The sequence below is a fragment of the Hyaena hyaena genome, unplaced genomic scaffold, assembly GCF_003009895.1.
Source record: "Hyaena hyaena isolate Hyena2069 unplaced genomic scaffold, ASM300989v1 scaffold_539, whole genome shotgun sequence".
NCBI classification, from domain to species: Eukaryota; Metazoa; Chordata; class Mammalia; order Carnivora; family Hyaenidae; genus Hyaena; species Hyaena hyaena.
The window spans coordinates 1,234,529-1,262,334 of record NW_024081169.1 but is presented as its reverse complement, the minus strand read 5'-3'; the positions used below and the strand labels follow the sequence as shown (position 1 = coordinate 1,262,334).

Sequence of the window (27,806 nt, the reverse complement as noted above, 5' to 3'; positions counted from 1 at the left end):
GATTCTCTCTCTCTCTCTCTCTCTCTCTCTCTCTCTCTTTGCATCTCCCCCACACACGCACATGTGCATACTCTCCCTCAAAATAAATATTTGAAAAAATGCAATCTTAAAAACAACAACAACAACAACAACAGAGGAGACCTAGCATTGGATAGGTGAATGGAAATGCATGCAGATAGAGGTATAAATAGCGGCAGATATGCAAATCCTGTAACCCCCAGCTTTAGCCTCCAAAGAAACATTCCTAAACTCAGCTCAGACATGTCATAACTTGGGTTGCTCTTTTCAGCTCCCTCATTCTAATCTTTCAGGGAGGAGGGCTACAAATCTGAAACTACACAGCTGCCAAGGGAAAAGAAAGGACTTGGTACTTAGGGTAGTGGTTATGGTACAATGCAATGTATGTAGAGGCCACTTTTAGGCAAACAGAATTGAGCAGTGGAATGCAGAAAGGGCCCACAGCGACCACCCGGCTGAATGCAGGCTGGCCCATCAGGTGACCCACCTCAAAGTATCCACAGGTCCTAACTGACCCATGGGCTACTTACAACCAGGCACGGCTACCAAACAAGGGAGCATTCCATACATTGCCACAACTCATCTTCTCCCTTTATTTATTTTTTTGAGAGAGAGAGAGAGCAAGAATGCAAGTGGTAGAGGGAGAGAGAGGGAATGAGAGGGAAAGGGAGATAGGGAGAGAGAATGATCCCAAGCAGGCTCCATACCTAGCATGGAGCTGGATGCAGAGCCTGACATGGGGATTCATCCCATGACCATGAGATCACAACATGAGTGGAAATCAAGAGTTGGATGCTCAATTGACTGAGCAGGCAGGTGCCCCCCATCTTCCCCCTTTAAAAACAGCCCCCACCCACTGCCTGGGTGCAGACAGCCTCTCCTCTGCTGTCCTGTCCACCGCCACTCCCTTGAGGTGTATTCAGGAAAATTCTATCACCTCTGTTCTGCCTCAGGTGAATGCTTTCACCACTTGTGCCACTGGCTTCCACTCAATTGTTGCCCCATGTTTGGGGGCCCCATATGATACGGAGAGACACCCCATTTAGACACCACAGTGTAGACTCTTGAACTAAACTGGCCTGGGTTCAAATACAAACTCTCTAACATTCTGTTAGATTGAATCACACAACAGTGCAAATAGTCAACCATTTTTTATAGTTTCACGTTCATCTTCTGAATTCTAGACATAAAACACATAACCTAAGTTTTAGTTGCTTCAGGTACTAATACCTGAATACTAATATTGTAGGGATATTGCAAAATTAAATGAAAAATGTAAGTGAAAATACCTGACATTATTTTTTAAATGTTTTTATTTATTTTTGAGAAAAAACAGGTGCACGAGTGGGTGAAGGGCAGGGTCAGGGTGGGCCAGACAGAGGGTCTGAGGCAGGCTCTGCGCTGACAGCAGAAGAGACCCATGCGGGGCTCAAACTCACGAACCATGAGATCATGACCTGAGCCAAAGTCAGATGTTTAATGGACTAAGCCACCCCAAAATATCTGATATCATATAGGTGTTCAATAAACATTAGTTTCCCCAAAAGTTGTAAGGCACCTAAAACAGGAAGGAGACAGAGTTCTTTTCGGCCAAGCCTGAGTTTAGGAACCCAAGAAAAGATAGATGAAAATGAAGTGTCTGGATGTTGATGGTGAGGGAGCTGGTGGGGGACAGGGAGTCCGTGAGAAATCAGTATACCTTCTACTCACTTTTGCTGTGCACTAAAACTGCACTAAATGATAAAGTCTATTTAAAAATATGGGAGGAAATATGAGAGGTGTCTTGGGCTTGTTTTATTTAGACTCTGAGCTCAGAGGGCCCAATATACACACAGCCTTGGTGTTCACACTGATCTGTAACTTAAACCCTTCTCAGCCACCCTGTAAAAATCTTGGTGGGGTCCCAGAAGCCTCTGTTGATCTGGCCCAACTGAGCGCCCAAGTGAGGAAATATACACATAAATACCAATGATCTCAGTGATCCTCTCCCCTGCCCAGCACATTCCTTAACAGGACGAATCTCTGTCCCTTGGCTGGAGCCGCTCTGTTCACAAACAGGCCTGGCTGGGCTTAATTTAGCAAAGTGCAGGCCTCCTGGGAAAGCCAGGGGTGAGGCTTGGGGCCTCACAATCACCAGGACACCTTGTGTGGAGACAGGAACCCGGCTCCGCCGAAGGGGCTGCAAGGGGTACTCAGAACGACTTGTTTCCTTCCACTGTTTAGGAACTGGAGCTCAGGGGAACTGTCTTGAGCTTTGTTTTTACTTCTCTTTGGGCAGCAGGTATAGAATTGGGGTAAGTAAAAATTTACTTTGGGATTAAAAGTATAAAAACTGTATTAATTTTTCTATAGATAAACTGGTGCAGAGGAAACCTATGGCCTAATAAATATTTTAAAGTTATCCATGGCAGGGGCACCTGGGTGGCTCGGTTGGCTAAGCATCCGACTTTGGCTCGGGTCATGATCTCAGGTTGTGAGTTTGAGCCCCACGTCGAGCTCTGTGCTGACAGCTCAGAGCCTGGAGCCTGCTTCGGATTCTGGGTCTCCCTCTCTCTCTGCCCCTCCCCTGCTCTCACTCTCTCTCTCCCTCAAAATAAATAAACATTAAAAAAGATTAAAGTTGTCTGTGGCCATCCAACATGATCTGACATTCATGCTCAAATTCAGCTCTCAGTTTCTGGATTGTCACTTGCTTTGATCTAGTCTCCCAAAAAAAGATAAAGCCCCTCATTGGTATTCTGCAAAGTCCAGGATGAAGTCCATTGTTCAAACTGAAGCTGGCCCTACACACTGGGATGGAAGTTCTAACACCTGGCAGTCACTCCTCCGTTGGAAGTTGAGCTGTGTTCTGAAGCCAGACACTGTGTTCAGGCAACTCTCTTGAAGTTACACATCTGCTTGGTACCAGGGATAGCACTTGGGACTGTAGACTCCAAGGTGTGTCATCCAGGATGGCAATCATGCGCCTCATGCACCTACTGAATACCTAGGAAAGGACTAGTCCACGGTGAGATGTGCTGTAAGGATTTCCAAGACGTCATGTGCACTGGGCTGTGACAACTAACCACAACTGCAGAATACATAAGATCTCAGTAATTTTAAAATACTGATTTCATATTGAAATGATAATATTTTAGGAGCACTTGGGTGGCTCATTGGTTGGGTGTCTGACTTCAGCTCAGGTCATGATCTCACCATTCATGGGTTCAAGCCCCGCGTCCGGCTCCATGCTGACAGCTCAGAGCCTGTAGCCTGCTTTGGATTCTGTGTCTCCCTCTCTCTTTGCCCCTCCCCCACTCATGCTCTCTCTCAAAAATGAATAATGTTAAAAATTTAAAAAAAAGAAATGATAATATTTTAAATATATTAACATTAATTTCATGTCTTTCTTTTTACTCTTTTTTTATAGTGTGGCCACTAAAAAACTTTAAAGTTTTTTTTTTTAATGTTTGTTATTTTTGAGAGGGAGGGAGACAGAGCGGGAGCAGGGGAGGGGCAGAGAAAAATGGAGACACAGAATCCAAAGCAGGTTCTAGGCTCTGAGCTGTCAGCACAGAGTCTGATGCAGGGCTCAAACTCACGAACTGCGAGATCATGACCTGAATTGAAGTTGGACGCTTAACTGACTGAGCCAGTCAGGCGCCCCTAGAAAACTTTAAAGTACATCTTATCTTTCCATGTGTACATTTCTTATCTCCTTCTAAATTATAAGCACTTTGTGGGTTGGATGGATCTCAAACTTCCTCTGCAGCCTAAACATAATCTTCAACAGCGCTGAGCCTGTAATAGAAACGGAGAAAGTTTGCAGATTGACTGCAAACACCTAGTAATGTCAGATCACCCATATCTGAGCCTCTGTGTCCTTGTATCTAAAATGTGGGTGGTAAGCAATAGTACTGCTAGGAATTTACCCAAGGGATACAGAAATGCTGAGGCATAGGAGCACATGTACCCCAATGTTCATAGCAGCACTCTCCACAATAGCTAAAACATGGAAAGAGCCTAAGTGTCCATCAACGGACGAATGGATCAAGAAGATGTGGTTTATCTATATCATGGAATACTACATGGCAATGAGAAACAATGAAATCTGGCCATGTGTAGCAACATGAATGGACCTTGAGGGTGTTATGCTGAGCGAAATAAGTCAGGCAGAGAAGGACAAATATCATATGTTTGCACGTATAGGAGGATTAGGAGGAACTTGACGGAGGAACAAGGGGGAGAAGAAGGGCGGAAATGGTGGGGGAAAGGGAGAGAGGCAAACCATGAGAGACTCTTGAATGCTGACAAAAACTGAGGACTGATGGATGTGGGGGGGAGGGGGAGATGGGCATGGAGGAGGGCACTTGTGGGGATGAGCACTGAGTGTTATGTGGAAACCAATTTGACAATAAACTATTTGTAAAAAAAAAATAAAATGTCGGTGGTAGAGATGTGGGGATGAGAACCTGAGCAGGAACAGGGGATGGGGAAGGGGAGGCATGGGGGAGGACAAATAGGGAGACATCTGTGGTTCACATTACAATTCTGTGGGACAGAGCTGCTCTCTAAGTTGTTAGGTAAAAGATGTACTAGATTGAAGTACGCTGCATGAAGGCACACTCTGAGCTGCGTCCCAGTTAATTCTGTGGTATAAGAGCACCTCTCAGTCTTTATGGGGTTATGGCATTCATCAACCGACAAAATACACAAGAGACTCCAGCTAATGACAGGGGAAGCAAAACCATCTACGAGGTGATTACAGCTGACACCAGGCGACTAAACCAAAGTCAGATCACTTTCTATCCAAGCTACATTCAGACAGTAAACTGCATGCCTCAGGAAGGCAGGGACCCCGTTTCTTCTCACCACTGTGTCCTCATTTCTGGCACAGTGCCCATATGCAGATGATAATTTATCAAATGAAGAGGTGTTCAAAATAAAAATGTCACCCACTCAAACAATTCTCACTGTCAAGAACTTCCTCTTCTTATACTTTCTTTTCTCGATTTGTTTGCTTTCTACTTCTGTCAACCCTTCCCTTGAAGAGACTGCCCTGTTCTGGGAAGTTCACCTGGAATGCCAGCTTCTGGACATCTCAGGTGGAGGAAGCAACAAAGGACGGAAAGGTGGTTCCCTTTCCACCTTTTCTGTACAGACGGGCTTCACTTGCAACTTCTGGGGGGGTTTGAGTTTGAGATCCATCCAACCCACAAAGTGCTTACAATTTAGAAGGAGATAAGAAAGTTACAAGAGGAAAGATAATTGCCCTCCAGAGATTAAGTAACAGGTGCCAAATAATGCATCCGAACTGAAATTGTCGAGAGAGCATAGAGAGTGAAAGATGATTTCAGGCAGTTGTGATGATGAAAGGCCCACCTGAGCAGAGGGATTCTGAGTTGGACTCTGAAAGCTGAGTAGGGTTTGTATAAGCAGAGAAAAAGGATACAGGTAATGCAGATGTGAATAAGGATTTGTCCACGGTGGTGAGCACACATGAGGGGGGTGTCTGATGCCAGGAACATGTTTGAAAATGCAGAGTGTGAGAATAAAGCTTACTTCTACTTCATTAAGAAAACAGAAACAAACAGAACAAAACTCCGACAGTCTCCTGTCACCACATTGATCCACCCACCAGCATCTGAACTCACATACCCTGTCTTTCCACTTGTGACCACAGATCAATTGTCCATCCTCCTGTCTAAAGCCAAACCTCCCACCTAGTATCAGGTCTTACTATCTCTGCTGCTCAAAAATAACATCCAGAAAGTCTCCCCTCTCTCCTCCACCAATATTTCACTTTCTACTGGAAAATTCTGTTGGTATATAAATATGATATTTTCCATCTATCTTTTCAAAAATCTTCTATGGACCCCACACTGTTACTAGGTACTATCCTGTTTCTTTGCTCTTTTTTGCAACAAAACTCCTCAACATACTCACTGACTCCAATTCTCTCCTGTTTTTTGTTAAACTAATGCAATCAGGCCTTTGCCTCCACCAGTCCATCAGAAGGACTCTAATCAAGATCACTAAGGGCATTCGTGTTGTTAAAGCCAAAGGTCAATTCTTAGTTGTCATATTATTTGACTCTAATCAATATTTTTTAAAAAGGCTGATCTAGCCCTCTTCCATTTCTTACTTCCTTTATTTAGCTTCCACAACCCCAGAGTCTCTTGTTACAGAGTCCCACCTCACTGGTTGCATCTTCTCCTTCCCCCAAATTATTCATGTCAGAGTGACCCAGGGCTTCGTATATGGTCCTTTTCTCTTCCCCCATGGTAGCTCTCACTCCCTTGGTGATCTCACAGAGTCTCATGGCTTTAAATACCAACTATACGCTGATGCCTCCAAAATTTAGATCTCCAGCAAAACCAATTATCCAGAATATCCAGAACTCCAGGCTTATTTTTTTAAATTTTTAATGTTTATTTATTTTTGAGAGAGAGAGAGAGAGAGAGAGTGCGCAAGCACAAGCAAGGGAGGAAGAGGAGAGAGAGGGAGACACATAATTCAAAGCAGGCTTCAGGTCTTGAGCTGTCAGCACAGAGCCTGATGTGGGCTCGAACTCACGAACTGCAAGATCATAACCTGAGCTGAAGTTGGATGCTTAACCAGCTAAGCTACCCAGGCGCCCCAAGAACTCCAGACTTATATACTCAACTGCTTATTTGACATTGTCACTGGAAATGCTCAACAAATATCTGAAACACAAAATGTCCCCAATTCACTCCCGCTCTCCACCCCTAAACCTGCACTATATATAGCTTTCCATATCTCAATTAGGGCAACTCCATCCTCCTTCCATGTGCTTAGGCCAAAAGCCAGGGGGTCTTCCTTGATTCCTTTCCTTCTCTCACATTCCACAGCCCATCCATCAACAGTCTCATTGGTTCCCCTTCAAAGCTTATCCCAACCTCAACTGCTATTACCCCACCTCAACTGCTATTACTGCTCTGATCACCACCATCTCTTATGTCAATCACTGCAGTGGCTTCCTGTCACCGTCCTGGCTTGTACCCTGGTCCTACAGCCGATTCTCAGTATCACAGCCACAATCATCTTTTCAAAAGTCAGACAGGACTGTCATTGGTCAGATCATTCCCCTGCTTAAAACTCCTAAATAGCTTCCCTTGTCACTCAGAGTAAAAGCTGAGGTCTCTAAAATGATCTACAAGGGCTGTTCTGACCTATACCAGCTCCATTACCTCTGGGGCCTCATCTCCCAACATCCTTGCCCTTTCTCATGTTGCTTTAGCCACAGTGGTTTTCCTGCCATTTCTCTGCCTGGAATATTCTTCCCCTAGTTATCTGTTTGGCTAACTTCCTCATTTACTTCAAGTCATTGCTTAAAAATCATTTTTGGTGGCAGGACACCTGGGTGGCTCAGTCGGTTAAGTGTCTTTGGCTTGGGTCCTGATCTTGCCTACTTCAGATCATCTGTCTACCTCTCTCTGCCCACTCCCCTGTGCTTCTCCCTCTCTCTCTCTCAAAAGTAAATAAATGCCCTCCTACACTGTTGGTGGGAATGCAAACTGGTGCAGCCACTCTGGAAAGCAGTGTGGAGGTTCCTCAAAAAATTCACAATAGAACTCCCCTATGACCCAGCAATAGCACTGCTAGGAATTTACCCAAGGGATACAGGAGTGCTGTATGCATAGGGGCACATGTACCCCAATGTTCATAGCAGCACTCTCAACAATAGCCAAATCACAGAAAGAGCCTAAATGTCCATCAAATGATGAATGGATCAAGAAGATGTGGTTCATCTATACAATGGAATACTACATGGCAATGAGAAAGAATGAAATCTGGCCATTTGTAGCAATGTAGATGGAACTCAAGGGTGTTATGCTAAGTGATATAAGTCAGGCAGAGAAAGACATACCATATGTTTCACTCATATGTGGATCAGAAGAAACTTAACAGAGGACCATAGGGAAGGGGAAAGGGAAAAATAGTTAAGGAGAGGTAGGGAGGCAAACCATAAGAGACTCTTAAATACTGAGAACAAACTGAGGGTTGATGGGGGCACGGGGGAGAGGGGAAAATGGGTGATGGGCATGGAGGAGGGCACTTGGGATGAGCACTGGAAACCAACTGGCAATAAACTATATTAAATTTTAAAAGAGAAAAACAAATTAAGCATTAAAAAATCATTTTAGGGGCACGTGGGTGGCTCAGTTGGTTAAGTATCTGGCTTCGGCTCAGGTCATGATCTCACAGTTCATGAGTTTGAGCCCGCATGGGGCTCTATGCTGACAGTTCAGAGCCTGGAGCCTGCTTTAGACTCTGTGTCTCCCTCGCTCTCTCTGTCCCTCCCCACTTGTTCCGTCTTTGTCTCTCAAAAATAAATAAAAATTAAAAAAAAACCATTTTATATGGCAAAATAGTTTGGCAATACCTTATAAGTTGAAATACACACTTATTATGTGACCTAACAATTCCATTACTAGGTATTTACCCAGGAGAAATAAAACAATGACTTGGACATGAATATTTATACAGCTTAATTAATAATAACAACCCATATGTTCATCAACAGGTGAATGGATTAAAAATTGTATAATATTCACACAACGGAACACTACTCAGCAATAAAAAGGGATGAACTACTGACACAACAATATGGATAAACCTTAAAATCATTGTACGTGAAAAGAAGCCCAGTACCAGAATCTACACTGTATTATTCCGTTTGTGTGAAATTCTAGAATAGCAAAACTAAACCAGAGACAGAAAGTAGATCAGTGGCTTCCTGCAGCCAGAGATGTGACAGGATCAGCACCAATGGGACACACAGCAACTTCTTGGGGTGGTGGAAATGTCTTACATCTCAACTGTGTGGTGGCTGACGCATGCATATATACATTTGTTCAAATTCCCCAAACTATACATTTAATACAGTTGATTTAAACAAAGAGATAAAAGAAAACAGAAACAGGAAAGGAATTGGCAGTGTAAACAGTCAAGTGCAAAGAGTAAGCCAGGAGCTCAGCGCAGAGACCACCATCCACTGCCTCCGCTCAGCGCTGAGGACTGTAAATGTTGTGAGAGTAAAACCCAGTGACAGATCTTCCTCTGTTGGCCACTAACATGTCTATCTACTTCCCCTTCCACTTCTCTGCAAAACAAGTGGGAAGATTAGACAGACTCTAACAGGGTTCCCCACGATCCCTGCCTCCTGACGTTCATCCCTGTGTGTCATCCTTTCCCCTCGAGTACGGGCAGGATGCGTAACTTGCTTCCAACATGTAGACCGTGGCAAAGGTCACAGAATGTCACTCCTGTGACTATGTTAAGTTTTAAGGCTCTGTTTGCTAGCAGACCTGCTCCAGAGACTCTGCTGACTTGAAGAAATACGTGGCCATGTAGGGAAAGTCCGCAAGGAACTTTGGTGGCTGCAAGGACCTGTGGGCAGCGTCCAGCCAACACCCAGCAAGAAGCCAGAGCCCTTGGTCCTCCCACCACAGGGAAATGAATTCTTCCAACAGCCCGTGTGAGTTCAGAAGCTGATTATTCCCTTGTGAAGCCTTCAGATGAGAATTTGGCCTGGCCAATATCTTGATTGTAGCCTAGTGAAACCCTGAGCCCAGAATTCAGCTGAGTCCTGCCTGGACTGCTGACCCACCTAAATGGTAAAATAATAAATATGTATGTGTGTTTTTAAATTTTCCAGGGGCACCTGGGTGGCTCAGTCAGTTAAGCTTCTGACTTTGGCTCAGGTCATGATCTCTAGGCTCGTAAGTTCAAGCCATGCATCCTCTGTCCCCCCATCCCCGCTCCCCCTCTCTCAAAAATAAACATTAAAAAAATCAATGAAAAACAATTCACTTTCTAAAACTGGTCTCTGCTGAACACTCTTTACTACCGTGTCCTGCCCTCTGCTCTTACACTTTTTGACCCCTTTACCCTGTTCTACCTTTTTCTTTTTCTTCCCAAGGGGACTTATTGCTTTCCATATTGTACATATTTTATTTATGTATAATATTTACTGTTCATTGTCTCCTCGTGGTAGAATACAAATTCCATGAGGGTTAGAAATGCTAGTCTATCCTGTTCATTGATATACAGACATATTCCAACCACCTCCAACAGCATCTGGAACATAGTGTGTGTCCAATAGTTGTAAATGAACGAGGCTTAATGCTTAAGTTTCAACTCCGATCCACCTATTCTAATTGTCAGCAGAGACAGTGAACAACTCACTACCTTCTGTCACAACCTGAGACATCTAACATCCACTGTTAGGTCACCTCTGAGTCTGTTCTTCCCCAAATTAAAAGTTCCAGTTCCACTGCCCTTTTCTCATAAGCCTCATTTTCTCGATGTTTGATGTTTACGTTGGAAGCCTTCCCCATTCTCTCTGAACTCCCTGAGCTCCATTCCAGACTGCACAAGTCTGGCGGGGTGCCGCACAGGGACAAGGACAGCCTTGCTCCTATTACATTCCACATGGCAATTTGCACCTGTTCACAAGTACACATGAGGTCAATGGCACCTTGTACTGTAGATACATCAGTGAGACAATGCCACCTCTTCCTGCTTCCATCTTGGTGAAAGCCCCTATGGAAATATCATTTTACTACGGCTCCCGCTTTTCTCTTTGGTCAGTCCTGAATACAATGTAGAGTTATTCACTGAAAGGCATCATTTGCATTTGAAAGGGTGACTGACTTTAAATTCTGAAGAATGTGCCAAGGCCTTGCTTATTAACTGAAGAATCAGGCCTTGTAGCTGCTGGGATACCAGGTATACTCCCTGAGGCTATTAATGGCAAATCTGGTCCTGTGAAAAATGGGAAGAGGCACCACCTTCCTGAAGCTATAATATGGTTCAGATTAAAATATGTGTGAAATGCAGAGAATGGTGCCTGGAATGTAGTAAACACTAAATAGACAGCCATTCTCTTCCCTTGGGCTTAAATTTATTTTCCATGTGTATGTGTGAGTTAAGGGAAAGGAGAGAGAGGATATGGAACAAAGAAGGACAGACAGGGCCTAAGAGTGGGGGAAACACTGATACTAGAAATGGGGCAAGACCTGAGTCTAGAAACTTCTCCCAGAGATAAGTAACCTAGAAATAGAGGAGGAGTCCTCAGGCTGTTTTTCTCATGGCCACTTTTTTCCTTGTATCTTACATCAAGACCTTTAGGCACAGGTCACCTACCCTGACCTACCTCTGAAGTAGGGGAGACAGAGAAAAGAGGGGAGGGAGAAAGTAGGAAGCTAGCAGCTGAGGGCCACATGAAGGTAGAGGAAGTCTGAGATGGAGCTTCAGTTCTAACTGACAGCACCACCCTCTAACCATAGCGATCCAGGCAACCCACGTTATAGGCCCCTTCCCCCATAACCAAGTTTCTCCAGCTGAAGGAACCCCACTGGTCTCACCCCGAGCTTTGTTTAGGCTGGCAGGGCCCAGTTACTACTATCCCATCTCTGCCTGGGTCCTCCGAGGCTCCAAAGGGTTTGGCAGCAAGCTGGGCTACTCCACAATCCCACAGCCTGGAAGGGATTGGAGAGAAACAACCAGACTTCGGATGGAAACCACTCCTCACGTCTTAGAGACTTGCTCCCCTGAGCTCTTGAGGTCCACCATCTTCATTTGGTTTCTGTATGGGAAGACCCTAGGATCCAGCTCTAGATGCAAGTTCCTGACTTTGGAGTGGAGGGATGGCAACACACACCTTGTCATCAACTGAGCTGGGGCAGGTGGGTGGGACAGGGTTTATATTTGTATTGAGCAGAGACTCAGCTTGACTAGAGAGAGCCTGGAGAGAGAGGGCTGCTGGAGTATCTGAGAGGGGCAGCATCACAGAGAAGCTCTGAAACCTATCAAGGAAAGGACCCTCGGGGCACCTGGGTGGCTCAGTCGGTTAAGCGGTTAGGCGTCAGACTTCAGCTTAGGTCATGATCTCATGGCTCATGGGTTCGAGCTCCGCATCAGGCTCTGCTGATTCCGTGTCTCTCTTTCCCACCCCGCCACTCTTGCTCTTGTGCTCTCTCTCTCTCAAAAATAAACATTAAAAAATTTTCTTTAAATAAAAAAGAAAAATAGAAAAGTACCCTTGAAGGAATTGCCTACTCTGGCTCTCAGCCAGTACCCAGACTCTCCTTTTGCAGCTCCAGGCCCTGGCTTTCATGCTGGCAGCCTCCTTCCACCCACCCAGGGGCTCAGAGGAGGGCTTCCCCCTTGAGCCTCCATGTGGACTTTCTAAGGCTCCGTGTGCATAGAAATGTGGCTTCCCGCCCTTCGTGGCACCAGGGCCTTGCGTGAGGTTGGGAGATGAAAAGCTGGCATTACAAGGCAGCCAGTGTCTTTCATTTACTCCCAACCTCTTCGAGCCAAGTTTCCAAATAACAGGGATGTTAACTGCCCAGCGTAGCCCAAAGTCCTTTCTAAAGCTGCTTGGCAAAAAGCCACCTGACTATTACTAGCTCCCCGCAGAACGGTATGTACCAAGCTGGAGCACCGTCTCTGGTGTGTGGGTGGATTAGGTGCTATTTAACATGATAGGGCGGGCCCCTTTCCAGTTTGCACCAGCCCCCACTGTGGGCCTGCTCCATGTGTAACAGAGCCCCATTTCTCTGTAAAGCTGAACTTGCTTAGATGAGACAGCAAAGGCCAAGAGCAGGAAGCAAAGAAAAAAAAAAGCACATAATGGTGTATGGAAATAGAAATGAACCACCTGGGGAAGGGGTATGTAGGCTGAAGAAATAAAAATTTTCTTTCGGCAGCACACAGAGAGTACAGAATCATTTCTCTGTGAACCATACTCGTGATGCAACAGGGAAGAAAGTCTACATGCTGACAAGCATATAACCCTTGAACTTTTGTTGAAAACCAAGGAAGTCACTGCAAATGCCTAGGCAGGTAGCAAGGTTTTCTGGATTCTAGTCTCAACTTGACCATTAATTTGCTCTGAGGCCTTAGGCAAGTGACTTTACTATTCTGGGCCTTGGGTTTCCTTTTTTCTTTCCTTTTTTTTTTTAAAGTAGGCTTCATGCCCAGCACAGTACCCACCATGCGGCTTGAACTCACAACCCTGAGATCAAGACTTGAGGAGAGATGAAGAGTCAGACATGTAACCGACTTGTCACCTAGGCTCCCCTCTCAGTTCCTTCATCTTTAAAATAAATTAGGGAAAAGCTAAGTGAATGGTATATAGACACTCTCCATATTATTTTTGCAACTTCTCTATTAACGTATAATTGTTTTAACATAAAAAACTTTCCTAAAAAGTGAAGGGGTTACCATGAAATCCAGCAATTCCACTAGTGGGTATTTACCTAAAGAAAATGAAAACACTGGGGCGCCTGGGTGGCTTAGTTGGTTAAGCGTCCAACTTTCACTTAGGTTGATCTCGCAGTTCGTGGGTTCGAGCCCCGCGTCGGGCTCTGTGCTGACTGCCAGCTCAGAGCCTGGAGCCTGTTTCAATCTGTGACTCCCTCTCTCTCTGACCCTCCCCTGCTCACGCTGTCTCTCTCTCTCTCCCCTAGAAATAAATAAAACATTTAAAAAAAAAAAAAAGAAAATGAAAACACTAATTTGAAAAGATATATGTCCCCTTTGTTTATTTATTGCAGCGCTGTTTACAATAGCTAAGATATAGAAGCAACCTAAGTATCCATCGATAGATGAATAGTTAAAAAGATGCAGTACACGTACACACACACACACACACACACACACACACACACACGAATATTACTTAGCCATAAAAAAAAAAAGAATGAAATCTTGCCATTTCCAACGTGGATGGATCTAAAGGATATAATGCTACGTGAAATAAATCAATAAGAGAAAGACAAATACCATATAACTTCACTTATATGTGGAACTTGAGAAACAAAACAAAGAAAGAAAAAAAGAGATAAAAAAACCGGATTCTAAAATACAGAGGACAAATGTTGCCAGAGGAGAGGTAGGTGGGAGAATGGGTGAAACAAAAGTGTTAAGACACTTACTGTGATAAGCAATGAGAAATGTATAGAATTGTTGAATCATTATATCATACACCTCAAAGGCATATAACGCTATGTTAATTATGCTTGAGCAAAAAAACACTGTTGGAATTACATCAAATTTACAAATAAATCTATCTGGGGAGATATAGTATCCCAAATTTTTTGATTACTCATACTACTTTTAGTTTCTAAGCATACAATAATCAATTTTTACTATTAAAAATTATTTTTTAAAAAAGGGGCATCTGGGTGGCTCAGTCTGTTAAATGTCTGACTTCGGCTCAGGTCATGATCTTTCAGTTTGTAGGTTCGAGCCCCACGACTAGCTGTGCTGACGGCTAGCTCAGAGCCTGGAGCCTGCTTCAGATTCTGTATCTCCCTCTCTCTCTGACTCTCCCCTGCTCATGCTGTCTCTCTCTCAGAAATAAATTAAAAATAAATAAATAAATACATAGAATAAATAAAATTTATAAATTTATAAATTTATTTATAAAATAAATAAATAAAATTCTCTCTTTTTGAGAGAGAGAGAATAAGTAGGGAGGTACAAAGAGAGAGGAAGACAGAATCCCAAGCAGGCTCAGTGCTGTCAGCACAGAGCCCAATGTGGGGCTCCAACTTGTGAACCTCGAGATCACAACCTGAGCTGAATTCAAGAGACAGATGCCCACCCAGGGGCCCCATAAGAATTATTCTTATTGGCAAAATGTTTTGTCATTGTTTATGCTTTTTTAAAAAAATATAATTTACTGTCAAATTGGTTTCCATACAACACCAAGTGGTCATCCCAACAAGTGCCCTCCTCAATGCCCATTACCCACTCATTGTGTTCGCTTATAATCCTTCAATATTTCTGTAATTTCCTACTTACAGTGTCTCATTCATGGTAGCAACTGAAAAACTGCCCTGCAAGGAGAGCAAGGAGGGGGAATAAAGAAAGAAAATAAAAAAAAGAAAAACTTCTCTCTTGCATGCTACATGCTAATAAACATTCTCTATTACACTGTATTTTAGCTATTTGTTAAATTCATTTCTACTGAAAAAAATGGTTTAATTTTTTTAATGTTTTATTTATTTCTGAGAGAGAGACAGTGAGGGGCAGAGAGAGAGGGAGACACAGAATCCGAAACAGGCTCCAGGCTCTGAGCTGTCAGCACAGAGCCCAATGTGGGGCTTGAACCCACGAACCGTGAGATCATAACCTGAGCTGAAGTAGGATGCTTAACCGACTAAGCCACCCAGGCGCCCCTAAAATGATTTAATTTTTATAAAGTGTAAATGGATTTTTTAATTCTCTAACAAATAAAATAATAATTATGCAAAAGAAAGTAAAGGAGTTCCAGGAATGATCTCCAAGATCTTCTCTAGCTCTACACTGTGATCTGTGTTCTTTTTTATCTCCATTCATATGAAAACAAGTCTCTTTCCAGCTATCGAAATAGATTTCAAAGCAGAATTGTGCCCACTCCTCCTACCACAGACAAGATGTTGATTAGCTCCAGTGCAAACCTATTTATTTTTTTGCTTTCTCCAAAAACACACTAAAAACACTCCATCCATATCCACTTTGTTCATGCAAACAAGCTAATTCATCAAGTAGGGGAAAGCTGTTTCTGGCAGTCCATGCTTACAGAATCTCAGTTTTCCCCTAGCAACTGGGCTAATTATAACTCCAGCTACCTGGTAACAGCGCTGGATTTTCCTGACATTGGCTGGCAGTTTTAAAGCCATCTCAGCTCTGCTGGTACTTCCTTTACCGAGAAGGCATCAAGGAGCCGAGAGACTGGGACAGAGGAAGCAACTACCTTCACCAGGTCGGAGCATCCAAAGGGGCTGCTCCGAACCACAGAACTTCAAAGCGGGGAGGGCTGTTAGTGACCATCCCAGGCCAGCCCACACATTTTAGACACAAGTAGCCAGAGGCCCAGAAAGTGACTTGTCTTAGCCAGGAACCTGGCAGTCTTCTTGATTTCTTTCCCTTATTCTTCCCATCTCATCAATTCCCAAGTCCTATAGATATTTCACAGGTCAGTTCCCTCCCCTCTCTTCCTATTGCCACGGTCCTCATCATCTCTCTCATTTGGACTGTCCTCCTGACTTCCTGCCTTGTCTTCCCTCAGTCCATCCTCCCCACCCACCGGAAGGATCTAGCTTGTTCCCTACTACTTAAAGCCCATCAATGGCTCCTTATCTTCCTCAGGATAAAGTCTACACTTTAAAATGGCACAAAGAATTATGCCCCAGTGCTCTTCAGCCTCACTCTGTGTCTGGCACTTCAACTTAGCAACACAAAACCACTTACAATTCTCCGCACACCATGTGGTTTCTTGCCTTTGGCATCTGCTTCTGCCAATAGCCTTTTCTTTCCACCTGACCATCCACTGACTAACTAATCATTACTTTCCTTTGAAGACAAAGCTCAGGGGTCATCTCCTCAAAGAATCCTTTGTAGATTTTTCCTTCCATCTATTCTGTTCATTTGAGTTAGTGATGCCTCATTTGAGTTTGCCTATATTTCGTATACATCTCTTTCACTGTTTTTTATCACACTCTATCTTTACTCATCTTTGAAACGTCAACAGCCAGCATAGCGCTCAGAATATAACAGGTACCCAATTAATGTTGATTAATAAACAAATGGATAAATCCAAAGCTCTCTCTGATATATCCCTTGCTTACCTTTCCAATCTCATCCTACTGCAGCTACAAGCCCTTGACACCATGTTCTGGCCCTATGGGATGACTTGACGTATGCCAAGCACACAATGCCTTTTCATGATTTTGTGCTCTCGTATATGCTGTTTCTTCTAAAATGCTTTCCCCATTCTTGTGGTGTCCTTTTAAGACTCAGTTCGAACTTAACACACTTGCAAAGCCTTTCCTGCGGATTTGGTCATTCTTCTTAGGACTTCAGAGCAATCTTATACGCCTCTACAGAAGCCTTTATTATACCACTGTTAACTTACTTGCTGTCTTTCTCTACCAGCATCTGGCACAGTAGCTGGTATATAGTAGATAGTAGATGCTGGAATGAGTGAATGCATGTGTGCAAACATGAGTAAATGAATGATGGCCAACATGTTAATGCAGACAAGGGAAACATTTGAGACAGGAATTTAGAATGACTATTCTTTGAACTATATCATGCTGTTTCTATCAGTGCATGAACTGAGATGTACCTAACTAAAAGGAAGAGAAAATAGCTTTATAACAAATCTATACAGAAATATAAATTTTGCAGATATCATTAAGGAGATTATTATAAATGGAATAGAATTAAATTAGGCTCCAGAATTTAGTTTTAGATTTATTTCCTGGAGATTGGAAGAAAAGGCATTAAATATTCAAAGAAAAAAATTTTCTTCTTCCCAAAAGGCAAGTATTATGACTTCTAATGAAAAGCTCTTAAAATGAGAAAAGTTGTGTTAAGGAAAAACACACAAGTTGTTTTGGTTCAAGGTTTCCACAACATTTAAGTTGTTTGGTTCAAGGCTTCCACAACGTTTTAAACTAACTATAACAGCTATGGAAAAGGTTTTTTTATTGTAGTAAAATATACATAATATAAAATATACTATTTTAACCATTTTTAAGCATATAGTTCAGTGGCATTAAATACATGCATATTGTTGTATAGTTATCCATTTCAAGAACTTTTTCCCAACTGACTGTACCCATTAAACAATATCTCCCCTTCTGCACCCATCCCCAGCCTCTGGCCACCACCATTCTACTCTTTGCCTCTATGAATGTGACTACCCTACGTACCTCATATAATATAATAGTTGTTCTTTTGTGATTGGTTTATTTCACTTAGCATAATGTCCTCAAAGTTCACCCATGTTGTAGCATGTGTCAAATTTTCCTTCCTTTTTAGGGTTGAACAATATCCCATTGCACATGGGTACCACATTTTGTCCATCCATTCATCTGTCAATGGACATTCAGGCTGGGGAAGGGTTGGCTACTGTGAATGATGCTGCTACAAACATGGGTGTCCAAATATCTGTTTGAGTCCCTGCTTTCACTTCTTTCAGGTATATACTTAGAAGTGGAACTGCTGGGTCATAGCATAATTCTATGTTTAACTTTTTTAGGAAGCATCATGCCATTTTCCACAGCAGTTTCTTGAGCATGCACAACGTTTCCAGTTTTTCCACATTCTGGCCAACATATCTTACTTTCCATTTTTCTGGGTGTTTTTTTGCCTGTTAGTTGCCCTAATAGCTGTGAAGATGCTACATTTTTTAAACCAAGAACACAAATACTTGTTACAACTATTTAATGAATTGAGTCTCCCTACATTCTTCTTACTTCTACTCCCACAAAGAAGAGGAAATGGACAGACACGCCTTCACAGCCCTCAGAAAGCTGAGAATGAGGAGTCACACACCCAGTGTGCACAGACATAGGCCCACATGGGCTATGCTCACACCAGGCTTCCAGAGAACTATTTAAAAGTAGTTTGTGGCCAAAGTTCCCCTTACTTCTCTTCTCTTTACTTAGATTTCTCCCTTCCCTACTCTGTACATTTCTTAAAGTTCATGTAAATAAAACATGGGGGGGGGGGGGATAAAAAACTCAGCAGCTAACTAAACAAGGTGCCCAACTATAAAAACTGTCAACTCTGTTAAATATAAGAAGAAAACCATTCACTTCAACAGCAACGGCAGCAATCACTCTGGGCAATAGCCTGAGAGAGCACCCATGCTCGAGTATGTGTCTCCAGGTATGCAGGATAGTAATAATCCTTCATGCTTGTTTAACATCTCACACATTAAAACATGTCTGCATATGGGGAGAATGGCAGGGCATGGATTTATGCCTCCCTTTTAGGAAACAAAGGCTCAGAGAAGTTATGGACAAGGCCAAGGATACGTAGCTAGGAATGGATAAATTCAGAATTCAGGTTTTCCGATTGGGTCCAAAAGTTGTGCCCTACATTTTGATACCCCCAAAGATAGTAGTTCTTCTGTAATAGTCTTCCATTGGTTCAAGTCAAAGTTCCTAAATTAGGGGCGCCTGGGTGGCTCAGTCAGTTAAGCGTCCGACTTTGGCTCAGGTCATGATCTCACAGTTTGTGGGTTCGAGCCCCACGTTGGGCTCTGTGCTGACAGCTAGCTCAGAGCCTGGAGCCTGTTTCGGATTCTGTGTCTCCCTCTCTCTCTGCTCCTCCCCCGCTCATTCTCTGTCTCTCAAAATAAATAAACATTAGGAAAAGAGTAAAAAAAGAAATTAAAAAAATGATTGGACTTATCCAATAATTGGACTTATCTGGATAATTTTGTCATCTCTCAATTTGTCACAATAATGGCAAATACTTCTTGAGGGCTTACTGCCTGACAGGCATTGTGCTGTTTTCAACTAATTGGCTCATTTAAGCCTCCCTCAGATTCTATAAGATAGGTGCTGTTACAACACCCACTTCATTCAGCTCAGAGAAATCATAGTTATTTTCCCAAATTAATGCAAGTAGCAAGTAGTAAATCAAGATTCTATCTCAGGTCTGTTATGACGTAACTCTTAACTACTATGCCCATGATCACCGAATAGTAGAAATGATGACAATTTAGGAGACACGTGAAATCAGGAGGCTGTTTATCATGGGTTTTAAGATCTACTACAAAAGCGTGCTATGTATATACTTCAAAGTTTGCTCTGGAAAAATATCATCCAATCTCAAAGATGAGAGACCACAGCTCAAAGAAGTCAGGCAGTTGAAGGGCCAACACACCATGAAACACAACTCTTCCCACTCCTATCTAAAGGCCAAGACCACCTTAACCTTCTGGTATCAATTATGTCCTATCTAAACATGGACTCTACCTGGTCCAGGACAATGACATTCCCTTTTTCCTGCTGGCTTTGTTATTGGATCTGGCCCTGTCTGATTTTAAATTCCATTCTTAAAATGGAACCTTAAATCATTTTTAAAGCAACTCTGGGTAATAATAAATCCACACAAGTTTAACAAGTAAGTAGTCATCATGGTACAAGACACAGGAGAAGGTGGTTTTGTGTGCTGTTTGGGGCCTGGGTGTTTACCACACAGCAGTGCATTTCATACATTCCAGGGCCGGGCATATTTCAGTCAGTTGATTCAAGCAAGTGGCTGCACACTCGGCTATCAGGAGACGATGCAGGATTGGATAATCAACAACGAGGAAGTCAGCCAAGTTGCCACCCAGAAATTATTTACCAGAGCAGCTGCAGTCCAGAGCCAGTCTCCCTAGGAGTGGGCCACCCAGTGTCCCTAGGAGCAGGCCATCCCAGTCTCTCTAGGAGCGGGCCACCTGGTCTCCCTAGGAGTGGGCCATCCCAGTCTCCCTAGGAGCAGGCTATCTCAGTCTCCCTAGGAGCGGGCTATCTCAGTCTCCCTAGGAGCGGGCCTCCCAGTCTCCCTAGCAGCAGGCTATCTCAGTCTCCCTAGGAGAGGGCCACCCAGTCTCCCTAGGAGTGGGCCACCCAGTCTCCCTAGCAGCGGGCCATCCCAGTCTCCCTAGGAGTGGGCTATCTCAGTCTCCCTAGGAGCAGGCCTCCCAGTCTCCCTAGGAGTGGGCTATCTCAGTCTCCCTAGGAGCGGGCCACCCAGTGTCCCTAGGAGTGGGCCATCCCAGTCTCCTAGGAGCGGGCCACCCAGTGTCCCTAGGAGTGGGCCATCCCAGTCTCCTAGGAGTGGGCCATACTCAGCTGTGGTTCATTGACAGCGTTTTCTCACTAACTTTGGTCCAGAAACAGGAGCTGAATGTCCTGCAGTGGCTTCTCATATGCTCTATGTGTTTAAAATGGTCTTCCCACAAAGACTGAACCTACAATTTATATTTGCTACCGACAGGGGGAAGTGGTACCTAATCACAGAGGCATGTGCCCCAGTTTCTTTGTGCTGAGGGTAAGGAGTCTCATCCTGTGGTTTTCCTTTTTTTTATTGCTTACAAAAATGGACATTTGGAGGACAGTTAAACATTCAATGGAAAAGCTTCCAGCCCCACAGAACCAATTTTTATGTATAATGTAACACTATTTTGTTAATCCATAGGTAGTAGGAGTTTTAAGATTATTTCTGGATTCTCTGAATAGCTCAAAAGACAGAAACTCTTAACTTTTTTTTTTTTTCTTAACTTCTTTTTTAATTTACTTGCTTTGAAGTGGATTCTTCTAGGTATTTACATAATTCTCTAACTCTTACACCTTTTTAAAAATTTTTTCTTAATATTTTTGAGAGAGAGGGTGAAAGAGCGAGCAGGGGAGGGGCAGAGAGAGAGGGAGACACAGAATCTGAAGCAGGCTCCAGGCTCTGAGCTGGAGCCCGACGCGGGGCTCAAACTCATGGACCATGAGATCACGACCTGAGCCAAAGTCAGACGCTTAACTGACTGGGCCACCCACGCACCCCTAACTCTTAAAACTTCCCATGTGAGTAAACATTCATGTTGCTGCTTTTACAATTAAGGATTATATCGATTTTAGTCCCTCCCTCAATCAACTACCTAAGGACTTGCTACTTGGGAAGAGAAAGATCGAACCCTCTCTCCAGCCCTTTTTAAAGTTTCCCATTATTTCTCTTGCCTGAAGCCATCATGGTGAAATGTTTGACTGTCTCTAATTTTTCACTCCTTAGTGAAAATCTGCTGTGACAAAAATATGTAAAATGATAAAATAATTACTTTTCCATAAGAGACTGACACTACATATGTCTCACAATATTGGTTTTATTTAAAAGAGTCCTGCATACAGCACCCAAGTTATTGTGGATTCTGACTCAGTTGGGTGTGATTTCATGTTTTTACTATATTTAAAGAAGTGTCTTTCCAACGCTAAAGAAAAATCAAGCTAAATTTGGTCAGAGAACAGGGCTCTAAATTCATACCTGAACTGCCTGATTTACCATGTGATGCACCACATGTCACCCCGGATGTCACTGTCACAGCTACGTCATTGCCCTAACCTTATTGACTCACAGTGTGACTGATAAGGATGAACGTAAGGCATATTCATGGATATAGCAGAAGGTGAGATTAAAAGAGCCAAATCTCTTTCTCATTTTAAAATCTCATAACTACTACTACTGGCATTACTATGGGTAATCTACTGCCTCCTCACATACCTATAAAGCTACAAAGTTTACAAAGTGCAGTGACAGAAGTCTTATTTCATCTTTAGGGCTGCTGCTTATTCTTACTCTTTACAAATAATTTTCAGGGCCTATGGTACTGTGCAATATTCTTTTTTTTTTTAATTTTTTAATATTTATTCATTTTTTGTGAGAGAGATAGAGTGTGAGTGGGGGAGGGGCAGAGAGCAAGAGGCACAGAATTCAAAGCAGGCTCAAGGCTCTGAGCTGTCAGCACAGAGCCTGACACAAGGCTAGAACCCATGAGTGGTGAGATCATGACCTGAGCCGAAGTCAGACACTTAACCAACTGAGCCACCCAGGTGTCCCTGTGCAGTATTCTTAATGCCAATTCTACAGAGGCTAGGACAGACTCAGAAAGGTTAAGGAACTTGCTCAGGTCCCCTGATTGTCCAGGGTTCCAGCTGGAGTGGTTTTCTGATCCCTTGTCCTTCCATCAAAATGGAGCTGTCCAGGGGCACCTGAGTGGCTCTGTCGCTTAAGTGTCTGAATTGGCTTAGGTCCTGGTCTCGAGGTTCACGGGTTTTAGCCCCACATCGGGCTCTGTGCCGACAGCTAAGAGCCTGGAGACTGTTTCAGATTCTGTGTCTCCTTCTCTCTTTGTCCCTTGCCCGCTCACACTCTGTCTCCATCTCTCACTCAAAAATAAATGTTAAAAAAAATTTTTTTAATGGAATTGCCCAAAGTGGCTTCTATCATTCACTACATATGGGATAAACTAATTTCAACTATGATATTAATGATTGATGATGGCTTTATGTGTTTTGCTTTCCAAATAAGAGGAGCATTTTAACTTAAACCTTTAGTGCTTCCCAAGCAATCATAGCCAAATGGGAGGAGTAATATGACAGATGGATCAAACAAAGATTTGGTAAGAAAGGAAGGGAGGCGACACGGTAGCCTGAGATCTCTTAAATCCTATGATGTTAGTAAGTACCTGACTACTCTGTACGTAAGACTAGGAAAAGACAGGGCCTAATTGCAAAAAGGGTCATCACCTCTGCATGTGACAATATCTTCCCCACCCTGCCCCTCTAGAATCTTCTCCAGGGGAGTCATGGTGCCATCCCATGCCCCACCCAAGTGTTCCCCGAAGACTGTCTCCTTAGCCAGTGCAGAGCAGAGGGTGAGACCAAATGACTCAAGCAGTCGGTTGATTCAAGCTAAAAAAAAGCCCTTTCCCTCAAATGATCTAAGAAACTGCTCCTTCCTTCGGCCTTGCTTTGGAGACAGTTAATGGAAAAATGCCTCTCCCTCTGCACAATGACAAATTCATTCACTATTTCTATCCTGAGGCAAAGACATTCTCCCTGCCTCTCCATCTCTCTACACCCCTCTATCTCTCCGCATTACCAACCCTCACTTGGCAATATCCTCCTTGACCCTGACCCCTGGCCACTTCATGGAGGCAAGTGCCCTCAGCAGCCACATAGGAGATGAAAGGTGAGTCTGGGCCAATTTCAGGAAAATTCAGCTTAAAACATGGAAATCCAGGACCAAGAGAAAACAGGGCAAAATCCCTTAGAATGTAGCTGTGCACAGTAACTGAATTTACCAAATAATTGGGTTTCAAAGATACCAGTTACTCCTCTGATCCAACATATCATCTGGCAGCCTGCAAAAGCTTCCCAACCTTCTTCCCAACAGGACCCGGCAGGTGCGCACAGACAATGATAATGTTTGTGCAGTCTTTTGGTGTAAACAGCTGGAGATCTAGAAGTTCTGAAAAAGTCAGAGGCAATGGTCTCCGGGTCACCCAGGCCACTGCAGAGACTGGCCAGACACGAAGAGGGCTGAGGAAACCAATACCGTAGTAACCAGTTAGGAAGCTTCATCCCAAAGCCTACCATCCTCTTACCATGGTGCTGCCTCATGTCAGCCCCCACTGAGGCACCCCCCTCTTTCCCACCCAAATCACTCACCCATTGACCAAGACAGGAAAGCGCACCCCCTCCCACCCTCAGGCCAGCTGCTAGGCTGTCAGCACCCTTTTCTTCATCTTTAGGTGGACTAGTCTTATGCCTGATGATGCTTAAGATTTGGTCTTTCAAGTTTATGTGCATAATCATCTTCAAACACAGGCATTAAATTCTCAGGGAACAGAACTGTGCTTAGCCCCTGCCCTTTGCTCTATCAGCTCACTCTCTGCCCTTCCCCCTCCTGGGACAGAGCTAGAAGGGGCCCTTCTCTAGCTGAACTTAGGGCCTGGAAACTACCTGCTGCAGTCACCCCTGGGCCTTTTAAAAATGCTAATTTCCAGGGGGTCCTGGATGGCTCAGTCCTAAGACCATGTGACTCTTGGTGTCCCAAGTCGGAGCCCCATGTTGGGGGTAGAGATTATAAAAAAAAAAAAAAAGAACAAATAAACTTTTAAAAGTATGCAAGTTCCGGGGCGCCTGGGTGGCTTAGTCAGTTAAGCGTCCGACTTTCGCTTAGGTCATGATCTCGCGGTTCGTGGGTTCGAGCCCCGCGTCGGGCTCTGTGCTGACTGCCGGCTCGGAGCCTGGAGCTTGTTTCGGAGTCTGTGACTCCCTCTCTCTCTGACCCTCCCCTGCTCACGCTCTCTCTCTCTCTCTCTCTCTCCCCTAGAAATAAATAAAAACATTAAAAAAAAAAAAAGTATGCAAGTTCCTAAGCTCCTCTTGCCTTGCATTAGTAAACCAGAACCCCGGGGTGAGGCAGGGTTCATTTTAAGCCAGCTCCCAAGGGTGAGTGTGCCGAACACCTCACAGGCGTTTGAGAGCCTCTGATTCCGTCCAGCTCTCTCTCTTTACAGAAGGAAAGTACAAAACGGGCACAAATGAGGTGAAACGGGCTTGTCCAAGGTCACCTGAGCGAGCGCAGCCGGTCAGGTTCAGGTGACCAGCCTGGGGCGTGGGACCCGCCTCCCTCCCTAATTAGCAGAAAGAGCCCGGGCAGCAGTAGGTGGGCAGCCGCCCCCTGCGCTCACCCCTGCACTCACCCGTTTGTAGACGTCCTCCCGGCTGTCCTCATACTTCTGTTGCATGCGCTCCTCCAGGAAGTAGATGCGCAGCTTGAGGCTGAAGTTCTCCTTCTTCAGGTCATTGAGGTGCTGGGACAGAGTGCGATATCCATTAGACATGGTGGGCAGCCCATGGGGAGCAGCCTACCCGATCGCCTGTCACCCTAGGAACATGGTGCGGCTGGGCCTGAGGCGAGCCGCTGGGACGCCGCAAGGCTATGGCGACATGACTCCGGTGGGTGGATGGCGTAGTCTCTCTCTTTCGGGACCAGGGACGGGGCTCCCTGCTCTGGGTGGCCGAGCACAGCGCACTTTCCTTTTTTACCTCTGGGAGATATTTGCGGAATCCCTGACAGAGGAACATGCTGCGTGAACTCAGACACAAGTGGTGTAACCCGACTCCGCGCTGGGACTGGGCTGTCACCCTCCCCGAGCCTCCCAGGCCCAACAGCAAGCAGTTAGGCAGGCAGTTTACAGCTTCTCAGAGAAGAGAGAAAGCGGACCCCCAGGAGCTTCCAGGAAACGGGGAGTGGGACTACTTCAAGGTGCTGGTGGGCTTGCACAAAACAGAAGGACGTGAAGGTCTGTGTGTGTGTGAAAGCAGGCACTGAAGTTTCTGGTGGGTTTATTTGCACAATAAAACCCAAAGGAGGGAGCATGGCTGGCTTGGCTGGTAGAGTGTGTGACCCTTGATCTCAGGGTGGGAGTTCAAGCTCCACGTTGGTTGGCAGTAGAGTTTACTAAAACAAACAAACAAGCAAAACAAAACAAAACAAAGCTGTGTGGCCAGAAGCAAGCAATAGGTTCCTATCAGAAGAGCACGTGTACATAAAATGGGGACCACATGGCAAACATCCCCTTTCCGTCAGGTGCAAATCTTAAAGGGCTATTAACTGGAGGGTTCTCCAACTTCCTCTGATGATCCAGAATTCACCTCTAATCAGTTCCTTCCCAGTTTTTCTCCCTGGACTTCTCAAGCCCTGAGGCAGTTAAATAAATAGACTTTACTACACCATGTGCTTCCCACCCCCAAGGAAAGAGTAAATCTCCCAGTTCCGTGGAATCTTTGCAGACTGTTGACCGGTTAGACTGCCTCGCAAAGAGATGGGGTCAAGGGCTCCTTCTTCCAAGGGATAATGGAAAGAAAGGGTTGGGACTAGGGGTGGGGGTGGGGAGGGGGGTAGGCGTCAGTCTGGAGCCCAGAGATTTCAGCCAGTCACTGGTTCTTAACTCAGGCACCTGCCAAGTGAAGCCAGGCACTCATCACCAGATCCTGCTCGTAAAGCAATTCAAGATGCTTGAATGACAGCTGCAACATTACCAGGAAGTATTATTTATATCACATCCACACGGGACACTGAAGGTGACCGGGAGACCATCTCACAGCACAGATATGAAACATAGGTTCTTGTGCCAGTAATACCAGGTTGAAAAAGAAATTAATATTAACGTCTAAAGGAAACTAAAACCTTGATACTTAAATCAAGTACTCATTTCTTCCCTAACCTACCTGCTCTTCATTCTCCTAATTCTTTCCTAATTCTTCATAATAATTTGAATCAACATCTGAGGATCCACTGGGTAGTATGACTGATACAAAGATGAAGCTAGCTCTAACTCTCAAAGAGCTGGGTGGCTATATAAATACAGGGGTGTGTTTTACCCTAGAATCTTCCAATCCTGTGTTATTCAAACTTTTCACATTTTACAATCCACCCAGTATACACACACGTATGCACACACATAACTGAACTAAAAGTTTTGCAAAGTAATGTTACCATCGTCATGTGTGATGTACTCTTGCGTTTTCTATTCTATTATTCTTCCTGGGGGGGGGGGGAACCCATGGAATTGATTTCATGACCCATGGATACTTTTTGTCCTGAAGTTTGAGACACACTGCATCTCTGGGAAACCAGAAGAAAGAGTGATTAATTCTCACTGGAATGATGAGAGATGCTTCTCTAAGAGCTGCACTTGTACTGTCCTTTCAAAGACTGAAAAAGTCTGAGTGAATAAAGTGTCCTCACTTGGGAGGGCATAATTAGAACTGAGCATTCACTCAAATAAATTTGGATTATAAGTAGGCAACACATTTCTTACCACTGACTGTAGCTTAAGACAAAATATTCCTCATTTCTTAAAAAAGGTACACGTTTCAATTCATTTAGCTGTTTTCATTAAATCTGTGCTCTTAGAATAAAGGAGTGTCATTCAGGCTTAGAGACCGTGAGGAAGAGGAAAATCTAAATAAAAACTCAGAAGATCCTTTTCTGGTCTGAGCTCTGTTGCTAAATAGCTGTATGACCTTGGAAATTCACTTCCCCAGAGGCCTGAGTGTCCTCATTTATAAAATGAAGTGGTTGGAAAGTAGCTGATTTTTAAGGCCCTTTTCTGGTCTAAGCTCCTAGAGGAATAACCTCCTTATAATCTAGTTATTATCTACCTACTACCATTTTGCACAAGGGGAAACAGGCTGCCGGGTTCTAGATGAGTGTTTAATCATGATTCCAATGAGTACTTAGATTCTTTTATCACATAAGATCATTTAATATAAGTTATAAGGAGCACCTGAGTATCTCAGTCAGTTAAGCGTTCGACTTCGGCTCAGGTCAAGATCTCAATGGTCTGTGAGCTCGAGCCCCACGTTGGGCTCTTTGCTGACAGCTTGGAGCCTGAAGCCTGCATGAGATTCTGTGCGTGTGTGCGTATGTGTGTGTGTGTG

General features: G+C 44.1%; 1 protein-coding gene across 4 annotated transcripts in view; it reads right to left on the bottom strand.

Moving 5' to 3' along the window:
* Window positions 1–27,806, bottom strand: part of LOC120247637 (myomegalin-like) — a 221,631-nt gene that overhangs the window by 117,749 nt on the left and 76,076 nt on the right. For all 4 annotated transcript variants that reach the window (XM_039255660.1, XM_039255659.1, XM_039255654.1 and 1 more), the window contains exon 4: window positions 25,061–25,171. In XM_039255660.1, coding sequence (XP_039111591.1) covers window positions 25,061–25,171 — 111 coding nt within the window. The remainder of the gene's footprint in view (window positions 1–25,060; window positions 25,172–27,806) is intronic.